The 19604-nt window shown below is 48.7% G+C and overlaps 1 protein-coding gene across 1 annotated transcript in view; it reads left to right on the plus strand.

The window, feature by feature from the left end:
• The window catches only part of LOC117061734 (unconventional myosin-Ie-like), a 42199-nt gene that overhangs the window by 5560 nt on the left and 17035 nt on the right, over window positions 1-19604 (plus strand). The window contains exons 2-13 of the mRNA XM_033174688.1: window positions 5769-5906; window positions 7301-7390; window positions 8959-9053; window positions 9829-9916; window positions 10664-10753; window positions 12987-13118; window positions 13350-13484; window positions 15453-15585; window positions 17021-17217; window positions 18312-18392; window positions 18793-18879; window positions 19400-19486. Of these exons, the coding sequence (XP_033030579.1) occupies window positions 5769-5906; window positions 7301-7390; window positions 8959-9053; window positions 9829-9916; window positions 10664-10753; window positions 12987-13118; window positions 13350-13484; window positions 15453-15585; window positions 17021-17217; window positions 18312-18392; window positions 18793-18879; window positions 19400-19486 (1353 nt within the window). The remainder of the gene's footprint in view (window positions 1-5768; window positions 5907-7300; window positions 7391-8958; window positions 9054-9828; window positions 9917-10663; window positions 10754-12986; window positions 13119-13349; window positions 13485-15452; window positions 15586-17020; window positions 17218-18311; window positions 18393-18792; window positions 18880-19399; window positions 19487-19604) is intronic.

Genomic DNA, 19604 nt, shown 5'->3' on the forward strand with positions numbered 1-19604 from the left:
CTGTATACAACATAAGATAGAGTGCTGTCTCACAGCATTATCACCCCAAAACATTTGGCTTTTCCATTAGTCGCAGCTTAGGATTCAGTACAGATCAAGCACATCTCTGTGTCTCCAGCTTCCAGCCTGCTTCCAGCTCAGCTCTCACTCACTAGAGACACTTAAGTGGACAGCTGCGGTCATTGCCTTACAAATGAACTTGTCTGACTAGTTCAGCGATAGAATCCTCTGTTGATAAACTTCACTGTGGACAGGAGGATCCCAAGAATTGGGAGGAACTCGGGGCATCATCCAGACTCTCCCCCCCAGAAAAACCACCCATTCCTGTAACAATCTGTACATTTACTCAGAAATATGTCCTGTTGAGTTCAATAGGCCAGGCTTACTCCCAAGCGAGTGTCGCATAAGATTTTGCAACTGTATTTCCAAATGGAAAAGTTTGGGAGCTAAAGGGAGTCTCAGTCATGCTGCCTTAGAATCCTAGAATCCTAGAGTTGGAAGGGACCACAAGGGCCATCCAGTCCAACCACCTGCCAAGCAGGAAACACCATCAAAGCATTCCTGACAGATGGCTGTCAAGCCTCCGCTTAAAGACCTCCAAAGAAGGAGACTCCACCACACTCCTTGGTAGCAAATTCCACTGTCCAACAGCTCTTACTGTCAGGAAGTTCTTCCTCATGTTTAGGTGGAATCTTCTTTCTTGTACAGTAGTTTGAATCCATTGCCCTGTGTCCGCTTCTCTGGAGCAGCAGAAAACAACCTTTCTCCCTGCTCTATATGACACCCTTTTATATATTTGAACATGGCTATCATCCTACCCCTTAACCTTCTCTTCTCCAGGCTAAACATACCCAGCTCCCTAAGCCGTTCCTCATAAGGCATCGTTTCCAGGCCTTGGACCATTTTGGTTGCCCTCCTCTGGACACCTTCCAGCTTGTCAGTATCCTCCTTGAACTGTGGTGCCCAGAACTGGACACAGTATTCCAGGTGAGGAATACTGTGTCCAGTTCTGGGCACCACAGTTCAAGAAGTCCCAGAGGTAGCAGGATGGAGTGTGGACTCTCAGCAAGGATGGCACATGGAGCAAATGAAATGCAGTGACGTGTCGTGGTTAGTGTGTGTCTGTCTGTATGTTCATTCCAAACTTCTCAAGGGCTGACATTGCATGCAGACAGCACTTTATTTCATCTTCCCGACATAACCTTACCCTGTTAATTGCTGCGTTTCAATGTGATCTTCCACGCGGCGTGAAAAAAATCTCCTACCGGAAATCTAGCAGAAAGCCCTAGCGCTCATTTCCGTGTTGATCGTTTCCAGACAAGATCTCTTTGCGAACCTGGAATATTGCAGGGGTTTTGTGTTGTATGTTTCCTGCAGTCCCCCCCCCCCCATGGCTCCCCACCCACCCACCGTTCACATGATGGAATTTCAGGCGAATTGCAGCAGAAGAGAAGCGGGCCTGTGCAGAAAGGGGTGGGAGAGTGACGGCATAGTTAAACTGTGGAACTCCCTTCCACAGGAGGCAACAATGGCCGTCGGTTTTGAAAGACGATTGGGCAAATTCACGGACGAGAGCAGCTAATGATGGCTGCTAGCCAGGGTGGCTATTCTCCGTCTGCGCAGCTGGAGGCAGCAATGCTTCCGAATACCTGTGGCTGGAAAGCACAGGAGGGGAAAGTGCTCTAGTGTTCAAATCCTGCTTGCAGCTTTTCCAAAAGAGGCGTCTGGTTTGGCCACTGTGAGGACAGGATGCTGGACAAGATGGGCCCGATCCGGCAGGCCTGCTGGTGCGAATGAAATTTAGCGTGAGAGACACCTACAGTTCCATAACCCTACAGATACCGCGGGGCAAAAGGACAGATGCTGTGGCAGAATCCACCAGGCAAACGAATGCAATTAAAGCCCATGTCGGAAGACAGCCTTGGGTTTATGGCAATGGCGGCTGCAAGGCAGCGTGGGCACCACAACCACCGCATGGCAAGCGAGTCTCTGGGCTGCCCTGAGTGAAGGTGGCAGGCCTGTGTGCCACAGAAAAGGAGGCCCCTGCCAGCGCCAGCCTTGCCAACGCCTTTGTCCCCTTCTCAAGCACCGCCGGGCCTACGCCGTCGCCCACGGCAACCAAGCCTGGACCCGGCAACTCCGGTCCTGCTTTGTCATTAAAAAGGCACCCATCTTGCGCCCTTTAGTGGCGGCGATGACGGGAGATGTCAACCCTCGACTTCCTTCGGCTGTAGACTGTTTTGAGCATAGCGGTTATTAAAAGGGAAAAGGGAAAAAAAACAGGTTTGAAACCAGATGTGGCACAATCCTGTTGAGGGAAGAGTCACCCCCAAATTGAAGGGGCTGAGAACACAGCAAAAAGGGGGGGAGGGAGGGAGGGAGGGGAGATCTTTCTCTGAACAGCCGCAAGTCAGAGGTGCACTCAGCACATGCTCGGGTAAACCCTCTCCATTTATGCTGGATGCTGATTCTGGAAGAATTAAGCCAGGGTGAATCCACACAGCATGCATCCTGGGAACTTTAGTTCGTTAAAAAGCACTGGAAATTGTGGCGCTGTGAGGGGGAAACTACAGTTCCCAGGATTCTCTGTAGGAAGCCATGCGCTTTAAATGTACTGTGTTGAATGTGTCCGCAGAACGATGGCAGGCTCCCTAGAGAGGGCCAAATTGCGGAGGGCTTGTTTTTGCTGTTAATTCTGCAGCTCCAGCAACATCCTTGTGGTAGACATTGTTGCAGGTTATGGAAATGGGGGCAGGGAGTGCACTGCAAATTTAAACGGGGACTTTTCTTTTTAAAGAAAACTTAAACTTCTTAGGTTTAAATTTAGGGCATCCCTGAGAGAAGTTTGTGTGATGAAGCCCAGCCCACATGGTCAAATTCCGGTCAAATTCCACTCGCTGAGTGACTAAGGCCAAGCGGTGGAATTCGAACTCGGTTCTGGAGTTTATTATGCATGCTCCCCCTCCATCTCTCCTTCCTTTTTTGGGGGGGTTGTTGATAATTGCACCCCCTTCTTCTACAGCTGCCTCGCTTCATTTTTGGGTGCGGCCATAGGAGAATAGCCCCCCTTTTTGAGTCATGCATGGGGCTGTATATTTTTCTCTCTTGCTTCCAGACTGTCCATCCTTTCTCTACTCTGAGATGGCGACTGTGCCCCTTGCTTTTCTCTTCCCCTCGATCCTGGCACGTCGCCTGGCAACTGGCATTGTCTCGGCCAGCTTGGGAGGAAAGAAGCCTTAGCAACAGGCCTTTTCTAAAGTTTGCAAAAATTTGCACACACACAGACACTCACAGAAAAAGGCCACCCAAGTTTGGTGGTGCAAAAATTAGTCCCTAAATTTTTTTTGGGTGGGGGCAACAGGGAGTGAGGGGATTAAGGGTTAGCCAATGCAATTTTGAAGACATTAGTAGGACCTGATTGCCTGGTATATTTAAAGCAAAAAACAAAAACCTTTCAAAGAGAGTAAGAAGACGGCAAAATGCCTAAGCTCCCTCCACCCCAAAGTTTTTTTGTTTTGTTTGTTTATTCGTTCAGTTGTGTCCGACTCTTTGTGACCCCATGGACCAGAGCACGCCAGGCACTCCTGTCTCCCACTGCCTCCTGCAGTTTGGTCAGACTCATGTTGGTAGCTTCTATAACACTGTCCAACCATCTCATCCTCTGTCGTTCCCTTCTCCTTGTGCCCTCCCTCTTTCCCAATATCAGGGTCTTTCCCAGGGAGTTTTCTCTTCTCATGAGGCGGCCAAAGTACTGGAGCCTCAACTTCAGGATCTGTCCTTCCAGTGAGCACTCAGGGCTGATTTCTTTAAGGATGGATAAGTTTGATCTTTTTGCAGTACATGGGACTCTCAAGAGTCTCCTCCAGCACCAGAATTCAAAAGCATCAATTCTTTGGTGATCAGCCTTCTTTATGGTCCAGCTCTCACTTCCATACATTACCACTGGGAAAACCATAGCTTTAACTATACGGATCTTTGTCAGCAAGGTGATGTCTCCGCTTTTTAAGATGCTGTCTAGGTTTGTCATTGCTTTCCTCCCAAGAAGCAGGCGTCTTCTAATTTCGCCACTGCTGTCACCATCTGCAGTGATCATGGAGCCCAAGAAAGTGAAATCTCTCACTGCCTCCATTTCTCCCCCTTCTATTTGCCAGGAGGTGATGGGACCAGTGGCCATGATCTTAGTTTTTTTGATGTTGAGCTTCAGGCCATATTTTGCACGCTCCTCTTTCACCCTCATTGAAAGGTTCTTTAATTCCTCCTCACTTTCTGCCATCAAGGTTTAGTTCAGTTCATTTCTCCCGGAGAGGTCGGTTGAAGTCCATTTCTCTGCAGCCTCTTATATTAATTTATGCAAAAGGTTTTTAAAAGCTGTTTTCTGTGTTCCTGTTTGTGTTAGCCCTTTATTCAGAAAAACAAACAAACAAGAGAAAGTATTCCCTGATCTGTCCCAATAAAGGCAAAAAAAAGTTAAAAAGCTAGTAGCCTGTGATTAAATTGCAAATCTACAACATCTAATTTAAAATAAGATTATATAAAAACTATTTCATACCCAAACGAGCCAGGAAATTTGAGTGTAATGATATCCCAAGTGTCAATAAGTTGAAAAAATATATGAGACGTATATCTTCTGAAACGTATCAAAACCAGACACGCTTCGACTATGAAGTCTTCGGATAAATGTGGGAGGACGTTGACTTGCCTGCAGAGCCGTGGAAATGTTTGCAATGCATTTCAATGAAAAATTATCCTACCAACTGAAAAATATAGACCTTCTCGTCTTCTCAAATATGTCATTTGGCCAGACCCCCCAATATATTTTTCTCCAAACAATGAATATTTGTTGTTGTACAGACAAGTTGCTCCGCTTAGAACTTTGAGGACTAGAATCTCACTGGTTGGACACAGAAGTTCCCTGGTTCAGTCTCTGAAGGCATCTCCAGGCTGGGATGGACTCCATCTCCAAAACCCTGAAAAGCTGATGTCAGTCAATGTAGTCAGGACCAAGCTAGATGGACCAGTAGTCTGACATGATAAAAAGCATCTTCCTGTGTTCATTCAGCCCTTTATTTACAGTGATGAGGACTAGAACAGGCATCAGCAACCTAAAGCCCGTGGGCCAGAAGTGGCCCGCAGAGGCCCCTGAACCAAGTTGCCCGCTCGTGCACTGCGCTAAAACAGGGCAGCGTGGTGCGGGGACTCGCTTCCGCAGCAGTGGAAATCACATCTACGCATGTGCAGATGCCGAAAACCACGTGCGCATGTGCGATCCGGCCCACAAAAGATAAACCTTGCAGACCCCTGGACTAGAAGCTTATTTACAATACTGAGCTACATGAACCAGTGGTCTGGCCTCGGTTTAAGCTGTTTTTCTTACGTAGTTAATTTTTGAGGCTGAACGTTTGTGGTTTATTTTCCCTGGCTTTTAAACAACTTGATTATTCTTACACTATGTTGTATTTAATTGTTTACCGCCTCAGGAATATTTGTCCCCTTTCAAGACAGCGTGAAAATATTTTTAATGATAATAATAATAATGTTTTAGATAATATTAAATCACAACACCATCCTTTGGAATTCTTTCCCTCTGTGGTCTTTTTGGCACCAGCAACATCTTCTTAAATATCTTTCCTGTTTTGCACCTTTTCTGGTATTGTTTTTAAGGTGTCTTAATCGCTATAGTGCGCTTGCCGCCCTGGGCTCCTTTGGGAGGAAGGGTGCCTGGATATAATTCAGTAAACACAGCTGCTAATAATACTCTCCTTCCCCAGGTCAGCAAAGAGAGATATCACTGGCAGACCCAGAATGTCAAGCAGACTGGGGTGGACGACATGGTCCTGTTGTCCAAGATCAATGAGGATGCCATCGTGGAGAACCTCAAGAAGCGGTTCATGGACGACTATATATTTGTATCCCTTTACACATTGTTGTGGGGAGGGCCCTATTCAGCCTTGAGTGAAGGCTCTGACCAATTTCTTTTGGGGGAAGAATTGAGGTGAAGACCCGCCTTTTCCTTTTAAACGCAGTCAGCAGGTCCAGGGCAGGTATGATGGGGAATTCTGCCAGAAATGGCTGCAGAAATTTGCCAATATCCGCTTATTTGTGTCCGGAACGGAAATTGACCCAGAGAATGCGATGGGCGTTTGCTGCAGTTAATGGATTGTGGTTGAATCCTGAAGTACTGTTTTTGGGGGACAGGGGATGGGCAGGTGTGGAGGATTCCCTGGTCCTGAATGGGGTAACTGTGCCCCTGAAGGACCAGGTGCGCAGCCTGGGAGTCATTTTGGACTCGCAGCTGTCCATGGAGGTGCAGGTCAATTCTGTGTCCAGGGCAGCTGTCTCCCAGCTCCATCTGCTACGCAGGAGGATGAGACCCTCCCTGCCCGCAGACTGTCTAGCCAGAGTGGTGCATGCTCTGGTTATCTCCCGCTTGCACTACTGCAATGCGCTCTACGTGGGGCTACCTTTGAAGGTGATCCGGAAACTACAAATAATCCAGAATGCGGCAGCTAGACTGGTGACTGGGAGTGGCCGCCGAGACCATATAACACCGGTCCTGAAAGACCTACATTGGCTCCCAGTACGTTTCCGAGCACAATTCAAAGTGTTGGCACTGATCTTTAAAGCCCTAAACGGCCTTGGTCCAGTATACCTGAAGGAGCGTCTCCACCCCCATTGTCCAGCCCAGACACGGAGGTCCTCCTCCTTCTGGTGGTTCCCTCGCTGCGAAAAGTGAGTTTACAGGGAACCAGGCAGAGCAGGGCCTTCTCGGTAGTGGCGCCCACACTGTGGAACACCCTCCTGTCAGATGTCAAGGAAATAAACACCTGACTTTTAAAGGACATCTGAAGGCAGCCCTGTACAGGGAGGTTTTTAATGCTCGAGGTTTTTTGTTGCAAGCCACCCAGATTGTCTTTGGCAACCCAGTCAGATGGGCGGCATATATATAATAAAATTATTATTGTTGTTATTATTTATTGCATTTATATGCTGCCCTATACCCGGAGGTATATTATCCAGTCTGCAAACGAGATGCCATTGGTTGCGTTTCTGGCCCTCCCGCCATTTTCATTCCAATGAATGGGTGGAATAATGCAATGGCAGCATAATTAGTTCTGTAGGATTATGTCATTTCACCACAGCGAGTCAAATAATGGGGAAGGTCCCCGCTCCTTTGGCCTGATCCAGCTTCAGGGCTCTGGCTGCTTCAGCTGGGAGGGAACCTGCTGGATTTGACTGCTCATTGAATTGCCTGCCCACCCTTGTCTTGTTCCTCGACCCTTGACTTTCAAAACATAAACAGACCTACATTGGTCCTGTGCTGATTTCTGTGAACCCCTTCAAACAACTGCCGTACTTCACCGACCGCGAGATCGACATGTACCAGGGGGCGGTAAGTGACTAGGTTTGCCCTCCTTTTGTTTATGCAGCTGCCGAGGTGGAGAGTGCCCCTGGGCATGTGCAGAGTTCCGCTCCCCCTTCAGGTGAAACTGGCTCCCCCGGCTTCCCTTAAAGGAACTATTGGGCTCTGTCTTTTGTAGCAATTCCATTTTTCTGAGCCTTGCGGTGGCAATTAAATGAGAAATGGTTGTCGAGGCACTCTTGGATTAGAACAGGGCAGGGGAATATCTGGGACTTTGTTCCACCCCAATAGTGACTCCCCATCAGATCAGTCCCAGAAGCCAGCATGGCCTAACAAGCAGGGAGGAGGATGGGAGTTGTAGTTCAGCAGCGCCCAGAGGGCCGCAGGTTCCCCAGACCCAGCTAAGAGTCCCGGCTACCCAGGCAAGCTCTTTTGAATACCGAAGCAACGAAAAGATATTCTGTGTCCCGTGCCCAGGCAGCCAGAAATTCAACTTTCCCGGGTAGCAACGGGTGGTCAGCTTCACCTGTTGTATTCCTGCCTGCTGCGCTGCTCCTACCCTCCAGAACGGGAAGGCAAGGAAGGTGGGAGCTGGTCTGAAACTGTGCTGGAGCGTGGGAATGGCTTCCTCTTCTCCAGTGAGTCAAAGGAGGGAGCGTGGCCACACTCACAGAGTTGTGCAACTGGAACCTCGGCGCCCAGTCAGAGAAGTGCCATTGATTTGCCTTGCCTACTCTGACCCACATAGAGGTCTGCTATGCACTGCCATCTAGTGGCCGGCGGGCAGACCATCCCCATTGACAGCCAGCTGTAGGGAGTGAGATTGATGGATGGATAGATAGGTATTTTAAAACGTTTCACAGAATCATGGAATTGTAGGAAGGGACCCCTTAAGATAGCAATCCTTACCTAAGGAGCCACGTGGATCCTTTTTTTAAAAAAAAAAAGCTCTGTTTTGCTTCTTTTTTTAATTTTTCAGGTTTTAATTTGCTCTTGCTGTTTTTCTGACTTACTCTGTTCCGTTATGCCTATTTGTCAGGCTCAAGTTGTATTTATATTTCATGCACGAATTAGTTTTTAAATTTGCACATTTGCATACGCACCCCCAAAACGCTTTGGCGGTGGGGCAGTTAACAAATATTTTAAACGGACCGCAACAAATCGGCAAAGCTGTGCAAATAACTTTTTGTTATTTGGTGGGATGTGGATAAGTTCTGCTTAGAGAAGGTGCAATGAAATGCAGGGGCCTAAGTTGGTTGTATTGCTTTTCTGCGCTCTCCAAAAAAGCATGAATGAATGAATGCTGGTGATGATGTTGAGATTCCTCTAAATGAGTGTGTACATTTACAAGATGTCTCTTGCTGGGATTAAATGAGAAGGGGGGGGGGGGAGTTATATACACCACCTTGAGATATAAATGCAATAAATAAATAAACTCTCCAGGTAGTCACTTTCATGCCTGTGCCATTGCCATGACAGGGGATGCCCCCTACCCCAAAGGCCTGTTGCTACCTAGATCTTAAAATACCTCGGAAGGCAAAGGTTTTCTGGAAAATAGGATGATCAAAGGTCTTACGTGGACCGTTTCTTCCTCACAGGCGCAATATGAAAACCCTCCCCATATCTATGCTCTGGCTGATAACATGTACCGGAACATGTTGATCGACGGGGAGAATCAGTGTGTCATTATCAGGTAATGCTACAGGGACAGAAAGGGGGGCATGGATACGGAGAAAGGTTGTGTTGTTTGGGGGCTTTTAGATTAGAAAAAAGGGGAGATGCATGGTATTGGCAAAATCCTGCACAGTGTGGAGAACTGGGTAGGGAAGTTTGCGGGGAGGGGTTGGTAAATATTATTTTATTTCATTTTAGAAATGAAATATATAAACAAAGAGATGACTAGACAGGCAGAAATTAGCATTATCTATCTATCTATCTATCTAGTCCAGTAGCACCTTAGAGACCAACTAAGTTTGTTCTTGGTATAAGCTTTCGTGTGCACGCACACTTCAGATAGCATTATCTGACTATCAAGTCTAGTTCCAGATTTGCCGGCCTTCTGATGGTGGTTTGAAAATGATAGTTCTCTTGCATATGTAATAAAGGAATGCCAAATCATATAAAATGTGCCTGCAGGTTCTAGTCTTCTTTAAAATTTCAAATCATACGCGGTTTTCTCAATAACAGCTATATTCCAGTGTGATTAGTATCAAGCGTCCGGTGTATGATTTTAGTCGATAAAGGTTTCTTTCTTTCTCTCAGAATATGAGAAGTCAGAGGTCCCCCAAGGATTCTGGGCAAATGAAGTCCTTCTTCATACAATGCAAACAAACAAACAAACAAACAAACAAACAAACAAACAAACATACGAAAACTCCCTGCCACAAGATGGCAAGGATTTATTCTTGCCTCTCTTTGCAGCTAAACCCCTCTTGGTTCTTTGATATCTTCCTCTCTTTGTGTTGTAGTGGGGAGAGCGGCGCCGGCAAGACAGTAGCAGCCAAATACATCATGAGCTACATCTCCAAGGTGTCGGGCGGAGGCCCCAAAGTGCAGGTATTAAACCACACTGGCTAAACTTCCCTAACCCCGGTTTCCAAACAGTGGTGCTGAACGTGAGTCAACCGTGTGATGCAGCAGCCAAAAAAAGCTAACGCTAATCTAGGCTGTATCAACAGAAGTCTAGTGTCCAGTTCAACGGAGATAATAGTCCAGTTCTATTCTGCCTTGGTCAGACCCCACCTGGAATACTGTGTCCAGTTCTGGGCGCCACAATTTAAGAAGGATGTTGACAAGCTGGAACATGTGCAGAGGAGGGCGACCGAGATGATTAAGGATCTGGGAACCAAGCCTTATGAGGAATGGTTGAGGGAGCTGGGTATGTTTATCCTGGGGGGAAAGGAGACTGAGAGGAGATGTGATAGGCATCTTCGGATATATGAAGGGCCGTGTCACATGGAAGATGGATCAAGCTTGTTTTCTGCTGCTGCATAGGATAGGGCCCAAACCACTGTACTTAAGTGACAACAGAAAAAAAGAATCAGATTAAACCTTGGGAAGGTGGTGGACTCTCCTATATTGGAGATCTTTAAGCAAAGGTTGGGTGGCCATCTGTCATGGATGCTTTAGTTGAGATTCCTGCATTTCAGGGGGTTGGACTAGATGCCCCTTAGGGTCCCTTCCAACTCTACGATTCTATGATGTTGATTGAGAGGGGCTCTTGCGTGCCTCAGGCAATTGTAAGCAAAGGAGCTGTACCAGCTTTAACGACACCCCCCCCCTCAAACCCCATTTCCACCTCAGCACGTGAAGGAAATCATCCTGAAATCCAACCCGCTCCTGGAGGCATTCGGGAACGCCAAGACGGTTCGGAACAACAACTCGAGCCGATTTGTAAGTGCCGGGTCTGCGAAGCCGAGACGGGAGATCTGTTTGTGACATGTGGGCTCTCACTGGGAGGTTTGGCTTTCCTGGCCGCTGACGCCGACTCCATGAGGCCTAGAAACTCAGCAGTGTTGTTTCAAAAGCGGAAACACAAATGGGCGTTCTGGGGAAGCTGAATTTTTAGGCACCCAGTAAGATTATAAGGAACTGTGGCTTACACACAGTCCTGTCTTATTTCTGTGACCCCTTTAGTTAGTCACCTGAGATAAAAGAACTTTCGCCAGCAATCCCTTCCTTTCAGTTTGACACCTTTTTACTCCCCAATGCCCAATTTCTGACTGATATTTTAAATTGTCATCGACTGACTGTCTTTTTTTGGTGTTGTTTTATCTGCATGATTATCTGTGTTGCTTTATAACTCCTTTTTTCCTACACCACTTGTGATAATTTATAATGTGAGCAGTTTATAAATTTAAAAATGAAATATAAAGCATATAAGAGAGAAGGTCACTCACCCTTTAACCCAGAGGTAAGGAACATCCGTGGGCCTCCCAAGATCCGTGGGCCTCCGACTCCCATCATCCCCAGCTAGTCTGCTCAGGGGCAGGACCGGCACTAGGGCTTCTTGCGCCCTAGACGAACCACCTTCTGGCACACACACACCCCGCCGCCAAAGCCTGCTTTAGCGGGAGGTGGGGGTGGTGGAGAGGCAAGCAGCAGTTTCTCCGCTGTAGCGGAGAAGCTGCTGCTCGCCCGCCCTGCAAGCACCCGGCCGCCTGTGGGGGCGGGGGGAGGCCGCCGGCGGGGCTGTGTGGCTCCCCCCGCTTGCTGCGCTCGAAGACGGGGCTGGGCGGCCAGCTCGCAGCCCGCCCAGGAGCAGCATGGGCGGCAGCGGCTGTGCCGCCGGCGTGCAAGCGCCCATCCGCCCACCCGCCCATGGGGGTGGATTGGGGAGGGGGCGCCCAGTATGCCGGGAGGCTCACAGGGGTGCCCCTGGGTGGGCCAGCGCCCTGGCGCACCGCACCACCAGCCCCAATGGACGAAACGGGGCTGGGTAGCCCGTCCCGCCCAAGCCTGGCCAGCGCCCCCTCCATTTTGGCGCCCTAGGCAATTGCCTAGTTCGCCTAAATGGACACGCCGGCCCTGCTCAGGGGTGATGATGGAACTTGTCGTTCAACAACATCTGGAACACTGCTCAGATTCCCAGTTCCCTGCTTAAACTGCCATAATAACAAGTACAGTGGTGTGATAAAAGGGATACTTAATCCCACCACCATTGATAAGTAATAATAATTTATTATTTATACCCTCCCCATCTGGCTGGGTTTCCCCAGCCACTCTTGGCAGCTCCCAACAGAATAATAATAATAATAATAATAATAATAATAATAATAATAATAATAAAGTGATAAAACATCAAACATTAAAAACTTCCCTAAACAGAGCTGCCTTCAGATGTCTTCTAAAAGTCAGATAGTTGTTTATTTCCTTGACATCTGAAGGGAGAGCGTTCCACAGGGCGGGCGCCACCACCGAGAAGGCCCTCTTCCTGGTTCCCTGTAACCTCACTTCTTGCAGGGAGGGAACCGCCAGAAGGCCTTTGGAGGCTGGACCTCACTTTCCGGGCTACACAATAGGGAAGGAGGCGCTCCTTCAGGTATATTGAGAAGGTGCCCTGGTATTCTGTTTCAAATCCCCTACAAACCTCTAACTGGGGTTAATATGAGTCGAATGAACCCATTTCAACATGGCAGGAGTCACCAATGTGGTGCCGGTGGGTGTTTCCTGGGAGCCACAAAGCTCCCTTTGCTCCTTACACAACACACACACTCATTGCTCCCTTGGTTGGGAGGGGATGAGGCTGGATTCGTCTTGCGAAAATTTCACGGAATGGAAGGAGGAAGTGGGGGGAAGGGGGCACTCTGTCCCGCTTTCTCTCTCACCTCTATGGTCTTTCCGAGGCGAATTCTTTGACTCAGATCTTTTGGAACAGCAAAGGACAGGAGTGTGCCGTCTCTCTGTGGGTGGGTGCTAAGTCAGGGGGGGGGGCGAGAAGCAATTGGGTGGGTGGGTTCCCACAGCACTCGCTCAAATACCCCTATGTGCTCAGAGGTCTAAGGAAGGTTGGTGACCCCTTGGCAGGATTTATTTTGTTTGCCAGTGCAACAACGATTGGGGGTCGGGGGGACTTGGGAAGCGTAATTCTAACGGAGTCCCCTTGCTGTTTGCCCCCCACCCCCAGGGCAAGTATTTTGAGATCCAGTTCAGCCGGGGCGGGGAGCCCGACGGAGGCAAGATCTCCAACTTCCTGCTGGAGAAGTCTCGTGTCGTCAACCAGAACCCAGGAGAAAGGAGCTTCCACATCTACTATCAGGTAGATGTTGAGCTTCAGACCATATTTTGCGCTCTCCTCTTTCACCCTCATTAAAAGGTTCTTTAATTCCTCCTCACTTTCTGCCATCAAGGTTGTACACTTCTTAGTTGGTCTCTAAGGTGCAACTGGAAGGAATTTTTTTTATTTTTTATTTTGTTTTGCATAGAAACAGTCTCTTTATGTTTATTAATTACCTCTTCCCTTTCCTTTCCCTTCCCCTCCTCACTGCAGCTGCTAGAAGGAGCCAGCGCAGAGCAGCGAGAAAATTTGGGCATCACCACTCCAGATTATTACTACTACCTCAACCAGTCGGCAGCTTACAAAGTCGAAGATGTAAACGACCACCAGGAGTTTCAGGAGACATTGGTATGAAACCAAGGCTTTTAAATCATCATCCTCATTTCATAAAATTTATATACCTCTTGTTCGTAAAGTTGGGGGGGGGGGGAAGCCCTTCAAAGCAGTTTACAAAGAAGAAAATATTATCAGTTAAAAACAACTATTTAAAACATTCGAAAGATTATTTAAAACTGCTCCAAACCAGATTAAAAACACATGTCAACATGGGTCTGGATAGAGTTGCCGAAACAAAATTGTTTCTAGCCGGTGCCAGAAGGAGTTCGGTGAAGGCGCCTACCTGACGTCAAGAGGCAGGGAGTTCCACAGTACTTAACAATTGATTTCTTGCAATGTGGAATGAGTATGGGGCCAGTTCTTTGCTCGCTCTGTTTGATGACCTGTGTGTTTTCTCCTCCCCTATCGGAGGTCGCTCAGCTAGAATCCAGGCCGTGCCCCCACTGAACGTTCAGTCCACTTGGAGGGCAAGAGTTTCAGGGGACCTATACCCAGGGGCGGAGCAAGATGGGGGTGGTGTGGGCGAACCGTCCCGGGTGTCATCTCTGAGGCGGGTGGCATTCGGCACGCTGCCCACCTGCGACTCCTGCCTACTGCGAGCCGTCGGTGGAAGTGGGGTAGTTTCGCTGCTTTTTGCCGTGATCCTGGGCTGCTGGAGAAGTACTGCAGGCAGACAGGGATGGGACGGGAAGGAGGCAGGCAAGCAAGCAAACAAGTGGAGGGTGGAGGGAAGGAGAGAAGCAGAAGCTCTCTCAACTCAGGACCCAAACCCCGAAACCGCTAAAGAAGCTCAACAACTTCGGTCAATCCTTCCTCCTGGCAGTGACAATAGATCACAGCCAGTCTTTTTATACTGTGAGTAGATTGCAGTCTCTTGGGACTCCAACTAGATTTCAATGTGTGTGGGGGGGGGGGGGGTAAACAAGAAATTTTTCGCACCTGCTACCGCCTGACCTTGCTACGCCACTGCATAGACCACCCCACCACCCCCCAGCAGCAGCATGTCTTCCGGGGTTACCCACTCTCTGGGTTGAAAGACGTGTTCCTCAATCTCTCCTAATAATTGAGCCCAAAGGAGTTACCTGGTGGAGTTACCGGAACGCTGAGAATTTCAGGACCTCTTCCATTCACCCAATCAGTTGCACTCTTCCAGCCTAACCAACCTCGCAGGGTTGTTGTGAAGATAAAATGGAGACTAGAAGCCACATATAGTCAGGCCCGGGTTTAGGTTTGATGAGGCCCTAAGCTACTGAAGGTAATGGGGCCCTTGATATGTCCAGCTGTCCTTTGTCAACAATAAATTGTCGCTGTTTTTTTGTGTTGAATATATGCTATATAGTAATTTATGGACCTAATAGGTATCTAAAGCCATTTGCACATGCAGAATGTAGGCACCCTAAATATAGAAAGGAGCAAACCAGTGATATTTTAGGGGGCAGGCTAGCAGGCGGGGCCCATGACTTACATCATAGGAGCCTACGCAACACAAAACACTGTTGCTGTATGTAGGTTTTATTTGTTTTTTATCTTATATTTTGGAAATGTACATCCAGGTTTTCTTTCCTTCAAATTTTTTTGGGGCCCCCAAGAGAGTGGGGCCCTAAGCTAGAGCTTGTTTAGCTTATACGTAAATCTGGCACTGCGTATAGTACACTGAGGTCCTTGGAGGAAATGCAGGGTGCGATTTTTTTAAAGCGCAAACCAGTAAAATTAATGAAAATACAGCCAAGAGAATATTTTTTTCCTCGAGGGGGAGAAAAAGTTGCATGGGTATCCCCTGAAGGAAAGGGAATTGGCACATGACCAAGGACACATAGCCCAGAATTATGACAAGTCACGCGGTCCCCATTTTTCTTCTTTAGAGGTTCCCCTTTGGTACGGACTCCTTTTCACAGAATTGCAGAGTTGGAAGGGGACCCCAAGTGCCATCTAGCCCAACCCCCCTGCAATGCCGCCTCTTTCTCTCCCTCCCGTCTCCAGACAGCCATGGATGTGGTGGGCCTCTCAGGGGAAGAGCAAGCCTTGGTGCTCCAGATCGTGGCTGGGATCCTCCACCTGGGCAACATCACTTTCCGAGAGTCGGGCAATTACGCCATGGTGGAGAGCGAGGACTGTGAGTTGTGGGGCTGGCTGGGGGGTTTTACCGGTGGCTGGTTCCCCTTGGGACCGATAGGGTGGAAGGCAGGGAGTCCAACAGTAGGGGGCGCCAGATTTGTGGTGGCACCTAATTTAATGCATAGAAAGTCCAGGCAGACGCCTTTCTCATAGTTGCATCAACTTTTTACACAGCGGAGTAAAAGTGCATTTTATCTGCGTGTGTGTATGGGGGGCAGACTTGTCCTTCAAATACGCCCTCTTGTGGATGTGTTCTGCATTTACCTTGTTTTATCAAGCCCTCGAACGTGTGAAGGACCCATCGAGGGAAGGGTGCCTCTCATGTGCAGAGCGCACTTCTTTCTCCCACACCTCTGAGACAATATCTTTCCTGTGTGGCCAGGTAAAGCAGCGCACTCGGGGAACTGCAGCTTGTTATGGGAGCTGCTTAGAGTTGTTTGTAGGCCCCCATTCCCCTGACAGAGCTACAGTTCCCAGAATGGTTTGACAATTGACCTGCCCCCCCTTTCCCAGGGAACTCTGGGAATTGTAGCTCCATGAGGACGAACAGGGGTCTCCTAACAACTCCCAGCACCCAAAACAAACTTCGTTTCGAAGGAAGCCATGATTGTTTAAAGTGGGATGATACTGCTATAAATGCACATTGTGGGTGATGCATTTTAAACAGCACCATACTGCTTTAAACACTTGTGACTTCCTCAGGGGGGGAAAAACAACAACTGTCGTTTGTTAAGAGTGCTTTCCCCCTCACAAGCTGTAAGGTCCTCGGTTAGTTGTTCATGAGTAAGCAGGCAAAACTCCGAGTTTTCCTTTAATAGTTTTATTGTGCAAACTATGTACAGTGCAGAGCTAATAAGTTCATGTCTGTATCAAGCGACGTCAGAATCCGGGAATGGCCCCTTCCGGTTCTCACCCCAACAAAAGAGTTTTGTTATATGAAAACCCCGCCTCCCATCCTTTCGTTTCACCCCTCGGCGCCTTTGGGGCGACGGAAGCTGTGTGTCTCTTTCATCGCCCCTTGGACTAGGGGAGTGCAGGATCTTTCCGGCATCCTCAGAGCCATTCCCTGAAACGCACGCCCCTCCCCGCTGGAAGCCTCGCTGCTCCCTCCGCTGCCAGAGGAGGTGCTGCTGGTCAGGCGGGGCCAGGGCTCTCTGTAGCATCCCGAGAGCCCCTTCCACCACCCTGCGCTGCGCCGGGGACAGTTCCCTGACATAGAGCTACAATTCCCAGAATTCCCTGGGAAGAGGAGCTGATCGCTAACCCACTCCGTGAAGGGAATGCGCAGCCCCGGCTCCCTTAACAAACTACAGTTCCCAGGCTTCTTTGTGGGGAAGCCGCGACTGTAGAAAGCAGGATGGCCGTGCTGTAAATGTGTGCCGCGAATCTGGCCTGAAAACAACCGTGGCAGCAAAGTCCCTTCTCTCTCCCAGTTCTGGCTTTCCCATCGTACCTCTTGGCCATCGACCAGCAACGCCTCAAGGAGAAGCTGACCAGCCGGAAGATGGACAGCAAGTGGGGCGGCCAGCAGGAGGTCATTGACGTGACGCTGAACGTGGAGCAGGCCAGCTTCACCCGCGACGCCCTCTCCAAGGCCCTCTATGCCCGCCTCTTCGATTTCCTGGTGGACGTGAGTTTCGGGGCTAGGCACCCAACAGGGCACCGGGGTGCGTGGGGACATTTTGTTCCAAAGACCCACTTGTCACCTGGGTCTCCAGCCTGTGGGGATTTGACTTCTGTCCAAACATGTAGTAAAACCTGAGTGTCTGCGTCTTTAAAAGAAGACTGGACACGATTCACGGCGGCTAAGACTGTCAGGGGCCACTAGCTGCAATGGCTGTGTTTTCCTCCATCGTCGGAGGCAGGATTCCTCCGAATAATACCAGTTGCTGAGAATCACAGGCAGGAAGAGTTGCTGCGGCTCTCGGGTCCTGCTTATGAGTTTCCCTTTGGGGGCATCTGGTTAGCCACTCTGAGAGCAAGACGCAGGGCTGGATGGGCCCGCTTTGGGCCTGATCATGCCGGCTCGTCTTACGTTCTTAGTCCACAGCTTCTGTTTTCGAACGCTTCCTTTTTCAAGTCCTCTCTGCAGGTAGAAAACAAACATGGCAAGGTATTAGAAGGATTCATCCTGATGCATGAGATTTCTACATGCAGGGAGTTTTAAAATAATAATAATAATAATAATAATAATAATAATAATAATAATAATTATTATTATTATTATTATTATTATTATTATTTATTCATTCAAAAAATGGACACCTGCCTGCCAGGTGAGGTGTTGCCACAAAGTGTGCTGCCTCATTTGGCTAAACGTTCAGACCAGGCTTAAGCAGTACAGCTTGGTGCCGGGTGCGAAATGTCATCCTGGTCTCCCAGATCCTAGCCTGGCACTCTTAACCACTGCACCACACTGAGTGTGATGTAGCCTCTTACACAAACACACCATCAGCACCATTATACTTTATCTCTGGCTGCAATAACCAGCCACTTGCAATTTTTTTTTTTTAAAGAAGATCCCAATTTTCCAACTCCTGAATGATTGTATTGTAGGCGATGCCTGAAAAATGAGCCATGTTTGTGCAAAACACAACTCTCTGCAGGCTGCTGATGCTGGGAGCAGAGGTTATTTAGATTTGATTGTGAAAACTTGGCTTGTTTCAAGAGATCTGCCCTCTTTCTCCCTCTTCCCTTCTGTCCGCTGCTCTTATTTGCTCTCAGGCTGTCAACAAGGCCATTCAGAAAGAACGCCAGGAATACAGCATTGGGGTTCTCGATATCTACGGCTTTGAGATCTTCCAGGTAATATGGAAAAAAAGGAAGTAGCAGATTCCTCTGAAATGTGGGGCACAGCCCCCCCCCAATAAACTGTGCTGTGCGCCCACTATTAATTCCAGTGGTTTCTGCTTGAGAAGCTGCTCTGCCTGCCCGTCTGCCTATTTCCCCCCAAGAAAAGGAACCAGGAAATATAATAACTAAATAATATATATGCATATTGATGCACATTTTTCTACAAGCTGGAGGCAGGTGCAGAGACCCAGGGATAGTTCCAACTGAGTCTCGTTGATGGAGGGTTGAGAAGCTGAGGTCAGGGCAGTGATGCCCAGCATTTATGTCCGTCCCCCCCAACCCAAATCTCTAACTTCCCCTCCTGCGACTCTTGAGTTCTTCCTGACAGCCGCTTCTTTCTTCCTCGCTGCAGAAAAATGGATTCGAACAGTTTTGCATCAACTTTGTCAACGAGAAGCTGCAGCAGATTTTCATCGAGCTGACGTTGAAGGCCGAACAGGTGAGAGAGAGAGAGACCAGCGGTTGTGTTTTCCGAGCCAGTTGGTTTTCATTCAGTGTAGGAAGTGAAACGGACAAGAGATCTCCTTAATTGATTGGATCACCCGCCCTAAATAGAGTACAGGTTCTTTTGAGCAGGTCCTGTGGTTCGTTTTTCAATGTTGCATAGCGACTCATTTCCAGATGACTCTTATATGCCCTAAAAGGAACGTCCAAATTATGGCGATCATTGAGAGATGTTGTCTGCCTCCATCTCCCATCAGTCCCAACCAGTATGGGGATGATGGGAGGGTGTAGTTCAGCAACATCTGGAGCGCCATCCCTACTGTAGATAGTGCCTATTGGCCAGTGTCCGTGATGTCATTCGCACACGGTCCCAGGAGCAGTTTAGTGCTGATGGAAAGAGAGAGAAAGAGAGTGTCTGATGTGCAAATTTAGCCCCTTGTCCAGCCGCTCATTTGTCCCATCCCTTTCCCTGTTCCTCTTGTCCCTTCCCACAACCCCCCTATTCCGACCCACAGGAGGAATACGTTCAGGAGGGCATCCGCTGGAACGCCATCGACTACTTCAACAACAAGGTCGTGTGCGACCTCATCGAGAACAAAGTGGTGAGTGGGGAAAAGTTGAAGGAGGAGCCTCGCCACTTCCTGCGTCTCTGGGTTCATACCTGCCTGAACTGTCGCCTCTCCGCTCAAAGAACCCTGGGAGTTCGCAGACGACTCTGGG

This window comes from Lacerta agilis, chromosome 17 (genome assembly GCF_009819535.1).
Source record: "Lacerta agilis isolate rLacAgi1 chromosome 17, rLacAgi1.pri, whole genome shotgun sequence".
Classification (NCBI taxonomy): Eukaryota; Metazoa; Chordata; class Lepidosauria; order Squamata; family Lacertidae; genus Lacerta; species Lacerta agilis.